Source organism: Cariama cristata, unplaced genomic scaffold (assembly GCF_000690535.1).
Source record: "Cariama cristata isolate BGI_N322 unplaced genomic scaffold, ASM69053v1 scaffold19895, whole genome shotgun sequence".
NCBI lineage: Eukaryota > Metazoa > Chordata > Aves > Cariamiformes > Cariamidae > Cariama > Cariama cristata.
Genome location: NW_009616083.1, coordinates 1 through 10,700, shown reverse-complemented (window position 1 = coordinate 10,700; position 10,700 = coordinate 1). Strand labels below are relative to the sequence as shown.

The 10,700-nt window shown below is 38.3% G+C and overlaps 1 protein-coding gene across 2 annotated transcripts in view; it reads right to left on the bottom strand.

Moving 5' to 3' along the window:
* DUS2 (dihydrouridine synthase 2) overlaps positions 1-10,465 on the bottom strand; it is a 27,557-nt gene extending 17,092 nt beyond the window's left edge. Inside the window, exons 1-6 of one of the 2 annotated variants that reach the window (XM_009700066.1) lie at positions 10,334-10,465; positions 5,775-5,820; positions 4,416-4,507; positions 3,446-3,489; positions 2,583-2,643; positions 69-116 (exon numbers count right to left, since the gene is read on the bottom strand). In XM_009700066.1, the coding sequence (XP_009698368.1) occupies positions 69-116; positions 2,583-2,643; positions 3,446-3,489; positions 4,416-4,507; positions 5,775-5,820; positions 10,334-10,456 (414 nt within the window). In that variant the 5' untranslated portion in view covers positions 10,457-10,465. The remainder of the gene's footprint in view (positions 1-68; positions 117-2,582; positions 2,644-3,445; positions 3,490-4,415; positions 4,508-5,774; positions 5,821-10,333) is intronic. The other variant, XM_009700065.1, reaches the window with a different exon arrangement.
* Positions 10,466-10,700: the final 235 nt, after the last annotated feature.

Here is a 10,700-nt window from a genome sequence, read left to right as displayed (position 1 = left end):
CTGCTTCCAGTAGAGCACAGTACATAATACTTTCCAAGGCAGTTCAAAACCCACAAGGTGATACTTACAGACTCTATTTTGTCAGGATCAGATAGCAGTGCTGCTCCCATACCTCCCTGGGAAATAATACCAAAAGTGTTACACACTAGGCAAACACATTTTTCAACTCTTTTGCCTAATAGCAGACTACAGGGGAAAAAAAAAAAAAAAGAAAAAAAAAAAAGGAGAAAATGGCAAAATCTAAAATGCTAGAGGCATTAATGAACACTTTGGTGAAACATTTCCTAGAACTATATCAAAATAATTAAGCAATAATTCAGGGCACCAACTTGCTCCCATTACTTTATAGAGCTGACAGGATTTCAAAAAGACACACTTAGCAACTGTAATCATCCAGTTTTTACTCATTAAGTGACAGCTGAGCAGATCTATCATTTTAACATTACACACCATATTTGAGAGGCCTTGATGTCAGTAGTTTCTGTCTACACACTACATTTAGAAAAACAGGCTAAGACAAATTAAGTGGTTGTATTGAACACAAATTATGAACATATTAACAATTTAGTATTTTAGCTGCTCTTTCTGCACTATTTCATCTACATACATAGATCTAAAGGCCAACAGGCAGACATAAGAAGTAAGTTCAAAATTGTATGAACTTTTTTGACCCAAAATTACTGTTGGAGAATAACCATTCACCAGCATTTGAATTTTTGATCTTTCATCCCGGTACAGGGTGAATGTTTTGGTGTTTTGTTCTTAATTACGATCCTATGGAAGGATAAATAGTCTTCCATGTAATCAGTTATAATACAGATGAAAGTAATAAAGGCTAAAGAAAACATTACTGGAAATCTCATCAGACCATTATGAATTTAATGACATGTCCTCAACATGACTACAGTTCCTTGGTAATACCACTTTATCTCAAAAGCCACCTAGCGGAAAAACAGAAGTTCAGAAACAACAGAATCTAAATACATAAATAAAAAGACTTCAGAACAGAGGAAATTAAAATTTGAGTGTAAAAGAATATGAAATATTTATTTTCACCATACCTCACTTACCTTACCATTTTCATAAGTTATCATTGAAACAAAAATGTTAATAGGATTAAACCAGGAAAAACCCTAGAAATGTATGTGGGTAAAATTATTCACAAGTTAGATGGAATATATTAGAAGAATTTAAGGTATTATTCTTCAGAGTGCAAGCTAACCTACAAAACTAAGAAGTAGTGAAACAGAAAATCCCCTGATAAATTGATTCATCCTATGCCTTTCTTGCACCATCACCTGGTACTTTCAACACTGACCATTGTCAGATCCAGGCTGAAACACTACAAACTGTTAAAGTGAGGATACTAGATACCTGAAAGGTGTGCAACGTTCTTACACACCTCACATGCTCCAAAGGAAAAACTTCCAGATGTACAGATGGGTAACACAGAATTAGGAAGTCAAATTGCTGCCTATGTGGATATATTGGGTTTTTTGTTTAAAGGATGAAGCATTACAGCTTCATATGACAGAGAACTTGCTCCAAATGCTAAAAATGCCAATACTACAAAAAATAGAGGATAGAAAGTTTAAATGCAATAGCCAGGCTTCTTCCCTGGAATGAAGTTTTAAGTCTTCTAAGTTCAAGTTCTTCTTTGACAATAAGTGCAAAATTTCTCTTATCTATTCTGCATGAGCATCTGACATCAAAATGGATCCACAAGGTCTAATTCATTGATACTTTATCTATACACTCACTGACTTAACAGTGCTAACAACCAGTTTGACTACTCTGTTTTAACCACAGATTATGATAGAAGACTAGTTTAGAATTGCATGTGCTTAACTGAAAAAACCAAGTTCTAACTGATCCATCCTCCTCCCACTTAAAACTGACCAATAATTGAACCCAGCATTGCTAAGCTGCAAGTGTTCACTTGCTCAGATCACAAACTGTGATTCCTATTTTTGTTAAGGCTAAGCAGAACATATTTCACACATCCAACAAATTAGTGACCTCAGGGAAATGTAAAAAAAAAAAAAGCAAAAACAAAACACCAAACCACAACAAAAAACAAAAACCATTTTATTTTATCCTGCCTTACAGAATTTACTTTTAAATGCAACATACAACATAGCCTGTCAGAGTTTCCAGAATTCTAAATAGCTTTAGTGTTAACTTTGTACAATAATACAATTTAACAACCTGACTACGTTTTTCTCAACATTCAGTGGTTATCTTGACAGAAAATACAATCACTGCTTGCTCAGTGGTACACGTGCAAACTAACCTGAGCTTACAAGTTTCATACATGCTTACCCACTTAAGGCTATGGTATGTTTAATTACATGACCAAACTTATTCTTAAGGGAGATTTCTAACAGACGATGTTATTTTACTGTATTAGGTCTACGACACCTTTAAGACACTTATTTATTGCAAAAATATAAACTCAAGTTTATCTGCATGAAAATTTTACTGCTTGAATTCATTCAACCTAGAAAACCAGAACATGTATTCCGTGCTCCATACCTCTAAGAAAGAAAAAACTTATTTAAGAGTAATCAAAATCCACTTGCCTTAGTAGAATATTCTTTTGGACATCCCATGTTGATATCAATACCAGCTACATCACTCTCTCTGAAAGAGAAGAAAGAAACAATTAAAATATTTTTCAGCATATTAGAACAAGAATCAGGAAATAGACAACTTTCCAGGAAACTTGTTCCGTCGTCATTAATGTTTAAATGAGAATTTAAGGTTAAGTCTTTATTTCAACTTCTGAATTTTAGCTTCTCACTTGTGTAAGTTAGGTATTTATTTTAACAGTGGTCTGAAGATCAGTCTGTCCACAGCTTTCAATGACCAGTGCTGTGCAGAAGCTGCAAATACTCATCTTAAATATGTTTACGTGGAATTAAGTATATCTACCACTAAATTCACCACTGTCACTAAAGCAAGTCCTATTGAAACTTCCATCTATTTAAAATGGAGGCTTAAAAACATCTTTTAAAAAGGTTTGAGAGATACTTATCATTTCTGCACAGTAATTTATTGGGGGCTTCAAACCACAAACAGCAGGACACATTTTCAGGCACATTGGTCTTACTTGTAACTGTGCAATACCCAGGGAAATTTCATCTTGGAGAGATCAAGGACATGCTTTCTGCACTAGCAAAAAAAAAAAAATCAGTATAGAACCTATGCAGCTGCTGGTTTGAGCAAGAATTATTTTAAATCGAAGTTACAGTTACACCATTATACCACTGGCCTTTTGAGATGCTACACTTTATTGTGCAGCTCCTACAGAATTTTTCTTGGTCCTATCAAGACCTACCTTGATCCTCTCAAATCATAAACAACTGTCTTCCACAATAATTTCTCTGTACAAAAAACCCCAAACAAGCCCATGTTGAGAAGGGTGTGAGAGATGACAACTTACACAAGCTTAGCTACTGCCAGGGCTCTTTCAGCATCTGCAGAACCCTGTTGGTAAAACAAGAGGATTTATAATTATAAAATAACATCAAATTAATAAAAAAAGAAGTGTTCACTTGAAAATGTGCATAACTATCTTTGCTCTAAACATTTAGCAGAAAGTGACAGACGCATTCACGGCACAATGGATAGCTAAGACATTTAGCTAAAGCACGTACTAGAGTCAGCCACTGAATGACAAAAGGTGATGCAAAAAGGGACCCAGAGACATTTCTTAACCTACAGCAGTATCAAATGTTCTTAGCACACCACCATCAGACATTTGTTTATCATGTTCTTAAGAAGCTCCACTAATAACAATTCCACAGCCTCTACAAGCAACCTATTCCAGGGCTATCATTACCACTGAAAAAGGTCTCTTTCAATATCTAATGCAGTCCACACTTCCCCCTCCCTCCAACCCCCATCACCTCTTCTCCTACAGAGTGGTCTCAAAGAGCAAATTACTGTCTTTTTCTCTCCACCAGCCTTTAATCCATTTGTGCAATGTTAATGCACACATTAATCCTCTCTTATCTACACTAAACAATGCCATTTTTCTCAGTCTTTCCAGTGACAGTACAAGACTTAAACATGTGACCAAACATCAGCATAATTTTTTTTTTCTATCTATATGCTTGGAAATATATCAAAGATACCTATTACAAAAACAGGCTGCTGTCATAAAGCACATCTTAATCACCTCTTCTGAAAACAGTTGTACGGAGAGCTTATAATGTAGCGTCTTGATCGCATGTATACCAACAGATTAGAAATTCTGCAACATATTTCCTGTGAAACTTTACCTCCACCTGAAGCATAAAGAAATTGATAGTCTACAATACAGAGAGCTGCTTCAGACTTAGTTAATGTTACCAGCACTACCTTGTTTAACTATGTTGTTATTAGAGGAGTACCTGTGGTTGGTTTCTTACCATTTGAAAAACAACACGGTGCCTCTCCCTTTCACAAGTTCTGAAAACAACTCTTTCATTAGGTGCAACGAAGTCCACTGTTTCAAGTACTTCTATATGAAACGAAAAACAGATAAAATGGACAAAAGCGATACACAAATGTAACCATAAAGGAAGTCATATGACTATGTAACTTGTATATAAATGAAACGCTATCAAATAAGTCTTCCATGAACAGCAGAACTAATGGCACACTACCTCCTACAGGCCCTTGCAGCACATTTCTTGCACATTGCTGTTTCCCTCCCATAGTACTCCCTAATCATTCCCCCTCAGCCTGTTTCTTGCGCAAGCATCAGCACCAGAACAAGTCTAATGATGAATCAGCCAGAATGAACATAACGGTACCAGTTTTAGAAAGAGGTAGGAGGGGAAAGTAGATTTGTAATGAACCTCTGTTCCCCAACAGGGATGGTACAAACAACTGTTTCTCATGCCACTCAGCTTAACAGCTTTTTAACTAATATTAGTAGTTTTGCTCAGGAAATAGTACGTGCTCATATTAGCACATATGCATGTAAAATTTCTGGGGAAAAAACGAAACAACAACAACAAAACCCAAACCAAGAGTTTTTTACTGTTTATTCTTTATTATAATAGCATAAGAATGCAGTAGAGAGGCTGAAGCCAGTATGTAGATATAGAATTGAGGAGAGTTATCTGTTAATTTTATTATTTGTCTTTTTAACTCACATAAAACTAAAAGCTTTAACATTTTAAACAATACACTGGAACTTTAATGTCCTGTCCATTCCAGCTACTAGTTTCTTTCACTTGCGGCCAGGAAGCATAATGCTGAAATACTAGTAATGGATCTCCAACACTTATCCCATTTTTCTTAATAAAAAGAGGAAGACATAATTCCAGGAGATAAAATTATAAAGTCTTTCACTTTAGAAGGCCTATACCTGCACACCCAGTGACCTGATCTCTGTCAAAGAGTTTAACAGAAAACTCATCAAATCCTTGTAATAAACTAAGTCAATGGCGGAGAAAAACCTTGTGTTAGGACCCTAAAAAGAAGAGCAAACTGTAAGTTACTAACACATTAGCCCTATCCTCCATTAGCATTCCTGAGGGATGCTAACTGAAATACTGAAATTCCTTAAGAAGGGAAACTGAAAGCTTGAAACTGCAGAGCATCAGACAGGTGTAAGGCAGTGCTTCAAAAGTTTATTTTAAGTCTCTAGACACAGTTTAGAGAGATTATATGTACTGATACCTCATTGTAATCACTCTAAAATTACTTCAGAGAAATAACTATCTTGAACTAGAAAAAAGAATGCTTACAGATATTAACAAAAGAAATGCTATACTTGCCATTTATAACCCTCTTACACTGCAGCATCTTTAAGTCAATCAGCTCCTGGGAAGAAAGAATAAAAATATCTCAGCAAGTTGAAGTGTTTAAGCCACCCAGCTCTAAACAGTTGCCCATTTTATTAAATAAGAATAACCATCCAGAGATATCAAACATAGAAAAAGAATGCAAATGAAACAGTTTAACTATATAACACACTCAACTGAAGTTTCAAAATACAACTAGAACATAAGAATATGATATGTTTACATCGTTCTAGAAGAACCATTTTGTTCAAATACCTACCTAGGAAGCTAGAAACAAAGCAGAACAAACCACCTAGTATGGAAGGGGAAGATAACTTAATGCTATAGCAACAGACCACCTGAAGAATCAACATAGATTTGTACTGGCCAAACACATAGATGAACAAAACAGCAGTATTATACTTTAAGACTTCTGTAGTGATAGGACAAAGGGCAATGGCTTTAAACTAGAAAAGGGAAGATTTAGATTAGATATTAGGAGGAAATTCTTCACCGTGAGGGTGGTGAGGCACTGAACAGGTTGCCCAGAGAAACTGTGAATGCCCCATCCCTGAAAGTGTTCAAGGCCAGGTTAGATGGGGCTTTAACCAATCTGGTCTAGTGGAAGGTGTCCCTGCCCATGGCAGGGGGGTTTGCACTAGGTGGTCTTAAAGGTGCCTTCCAATCAAACCATTCTATGATTTACCTTAATGCTGAGTTTCAACAGTTCTTTACAATTGTTAAAAGACAAAATGAAGCTTTGTGTTGACCCTTACTGGAAAATCTGATATACAATCACCATTCTTCTAGAATTTGTGGCTTTCCTTTAGAAGAAACACAAAACTTCAATCTACATACATTAGCTTAACTGCAGGTTTATGCAATTCAATTTATTAAGGACACTATGAGTGTCTCATCAATTTGATTACCGGTGAGCTTTAAGACAAACTGACTACCTCTAATTGACAAAGGGCTACAGCTTGAGCCAATCTAACTTGTTAGCTGCTGAAATAAATACACAGCTGTTAATCTAACTGTTATATAAAATGAGAAAAAAATCCCACCATGCTATGGTGTTGTATTGGGTTTGTGTGGCAAGGTTTTGGGGGGGTGGTGGCGCTGCTACAGGAGTACCTTCTGTGAGAAGCTGCCCCTATGTCCAATAGAGCAAATACCAGCCAGCTCTGAGATGGACTTGCCAGTAGCCAAGGCTGAGCCAATGAGCGATGGTGGTAGTGCCTCTGGGATAACAGAGTCAAGAAGTGGGGGAAAAAAAAAAACAAACCAAAAAAACAACCTATGCAACTATAGTCAGAGAGAGGAGTGAGAATATGTGAGAAGCAACTCTGCAGACGCAAAGGTCAGTGAAGAAGGAGAGGGAGAAGGTGCTGCAGGCTCAGAGCAGAGATTCCCTGCTAGCCTGTGGTGCAGCCCATGTGGGCTGTGCCTGAAGAGCTGCACCTTGGGGAAGGGACCCATGCTGGAGCCATGTGTGAAGAACTGCAGCTGAGGGAAGGACTCACGTTACAGAAGTTCATGGAGGACTGTCTCTTGAGGGAAGGACCCCACACTGGAGCAGGGGAAGAGTGTGAGGAGTCCTCCCCCTGAGGGGGAATGAGGAAGAGAAACAATGTGTGATGAACTGACTGCAACCCCCCTTCCCCATCCCCATCCCCCTGTGCCATTGGAGGGGAGGATGTAGAGAAAATGAAGAGTAATGTTAAGCCCAGGAAGAAGGGAGGGGTGGGGGGAAGGTGTTTTAAGATTTGGGTTTATTTCTCATTATCCTATTCTGATTTATTTCATAATAAGTTAAGCTAATTTCCCCAAGTTGAGTCTCTTTCGCCTGTGACAGTAAGCCATGAGTGAGCTCTCCCTGTCCTTATCTCAACCCACTGTATTTTCTCTGTCCTGTTGAGTTGAGGAGGGGAGTGACAGAGCAGATTTGGGCACCTGGTATCAAGCCGGGGCCAACCCACCACAAGTGTTAGTTACTTGAAGAAGTTTAGTGTACTATAGAATCTTTGTTTTAACAAATAAGCCAAGGCTTAAGACCTGCTGATTTACAGCTAAGGGATAAATAAGCAATAAATCAGGCTAATCTCAATTTGTTTGCATTATACTACAGGTCTTATGAGTAGTGCTTTTAATTTAAGTTTTTAACTAATGCTCATCAGGTACTGTTCATGTTAAGTTCTGAAACAGCCTTGAGTTCCAAAACGTAGAGGAGTTTGGAGGGAAAGGATTGGAAAACAAAAGGATAAATAAGAAAATGAAGTTTTACCATGCAGAAATGAAGTTACAAAATGCAGTTATCCATGCTGTTCCATTGCCAAACAACTGCAGTATAATTGTCTAAAACAACTCTATTTTATACTATCTTGTCAGTTCTTACAAGACCTACAAAGCAGTTTTTCTGATAAAAATCTACTAAAACAGATACCTAACTGCAAACACTAATCTATGTCAAAGACATCTTAACTCTCCTGTCTCTCAACAGGAATGTGGGTAAAAAAGACAGGACAATGTAGGAGACCTTATTTTTGAGGTGAGACGAGGAAAACTACAACGGATTTTTGGCTACAGGAATAACTTTCACACTACAAGTTTTGTTACATATTGCAACTTGTTAGGTAAGTTTGAAGGTCTGTTCTTCTAAGGTACTGTTTCTCTGGAATTGTGGCAAAAAGTGTGTGTGAAGGAGAAACGTCTTTAGCTATACAGTTTATAGTGCTGGATTAAATAAGTTCTCATACCCTGTGACTTCAGCAGTAAGCAAAGCAATACGTTTATGCGTGTGGTTTGTTGCGGGTTTTGGCCGTGGGTTTTTTAAAAAAAACCAAAACAACACAACAAGTTCTACATTTCTGTCTTCCACTAATTTCCTATACAGTGGTCCTGTCAAATCTGTGGTTAGTGAAACCCAGTAGCTGCTCAATAACAAGGTTCTTTCTCACTACTTAGAAGTGTAAGAGATACTGGAAAAGTACCCAAAAAGCTCTCTGAAGCCTGACTCATTTTTAGTGTTTAAGACTTTTAGATTCTAGACTGGGGGTCGGCCTCTTCTCCCAGGCAACTAGTGACAGGACAAGAGGGCATAGTCTGAAACTGTGCCAGGGGAGGTTCAGGCTAGAAATGAGGAGGCCTTTCTTCACAGAAAGGGTCGTTAGGTACTGGAATGGGCTGCCCAGGGAGGTGGTAGAGTCGCCATCCCTGGAGGTGTTTAAGAAAAGACTGGACGTGGCACTTAGTGCCATGATCTAGTTGACATGGTGGTGTTGGGGCAAAGGTTGGACTCGATAATCCCAGAGGTCTCTTCCAACCAAATCGATTCTGTGATTCTGTAACTCTATGCTGGTGATTTTTCTATACATGATCTACAGTTAGCCTCCCAGAGAATGAAAAAAACATATATTCTCACTTAATCCCAGAGAAGTCAGTGAGGTCATAATTCATAAACTGGGAAACTGTTAATTGTTGTTTGTCAAAGAAGAAAAACACCTTATTACTCCCAATTTTATAACAGACAGTGGTAACTATTCTACCGAATTTTGAGATTTCTTCTGAATCATCTAGCGATAACTATTCTTTCACATGGAGCTGATCCAACTAATTAAATATCATTTGTAATTCTAGAAGCTAGAGACAAGAGGTGAGCTGTGGCCAAGATAAAACCAGCATATTTTCCCTCTGAGAACAAATCTTTCCTTTCTTCTCTCCCAAAAAGGGCAGTGAGCTAACTCACAAGAGAACTGCTGTGAAGATTTCTGGAGAATACTGTAAATGACTGATTCTGACAGTTTGTTTCAGTCTGTTCTGTTGGTACAGATCAAATATTCTCCAGGAAAGCCAGTATTTAAGTCATGTTTACATTACATTCAATTCTTTACTTATTTTTTTAAACCTCAGCTGAGTTTTGCAACTTGTACCGGTGCCTACTTTTGAGAAGAGTTAACAATAGCTCTGAAGGGGAAAATGGGGATACTGATGCCCTGTAACAATAAGGATAGTGAAGACTAGGTATCTTAAGTTATAGAGCAGTCCTACCAATAATATCTGCGGCAAACTGGAATCTCAACTTCAAACAGCTTTAAGAAAAGTGGCTAAGCAACAAGGACAGCAGCACAGTGAGAAGTATGTATGGATGCTCTGGGTTAGCACAGCAGAACTATCCAGGTGAGAGGGTAGGTCAGCCTAAGACTTCTTTCAATGTTATGACTCAAAAAAAACCCCCACACACAAAAAAAAAGCAAAACCAAACAACAACAACAAAAAACCAACAACAAAACGCAAAACACAGTAGAATGTCAGGAAATTGCTATGGCAAGTGTTTTGTCTAAATGAATTGAAATTATTGAACAGTCTTAAAATATGGGTTTGCCATAACTTGAGGACTTCTCAAAGGCCTTAAGCCACAGAGATTCTTCTTTCCCCATTTTTCTAATGAAAAAACATGTAAAAGGAAAAAGTCCTACAATAAACAAAGTCTATTTGTCCGTTTCTTAATAATGATGTTACCAGATAAGGCTGCCTCATCTGTTCACCCTTCATACCTCACAGTACACGATATCAGCACCGTAGTCCAGAGCAAGAAGACGCATCGGTAATGTTCCCACTCGCACCATTGGAGCTAGGATCTTCTTTCCTCTAAAACACAGAGGTGTGTTCACCGTCATTCCCGTTGCAGTACTACCTGAAAGAGAAAATCGGGGGGAATAGCCATGGAATATAATTACCTACTTGTAAACGCCCAGAACTTTCCCTTGGCGGGAAGCGGGGGAGCGTGTGACCCTGTCAAACCTGACAGGGTTCCCTCAGTAGCTCGCAGGCCGGCTGCTCCACCGGCGCTTACTCATCTCCCGCGGCCCTGGCCCCAGTTCTGCGGGGCCGTGAGAGAGCTCGGCGGCGGCCCGGGGGATG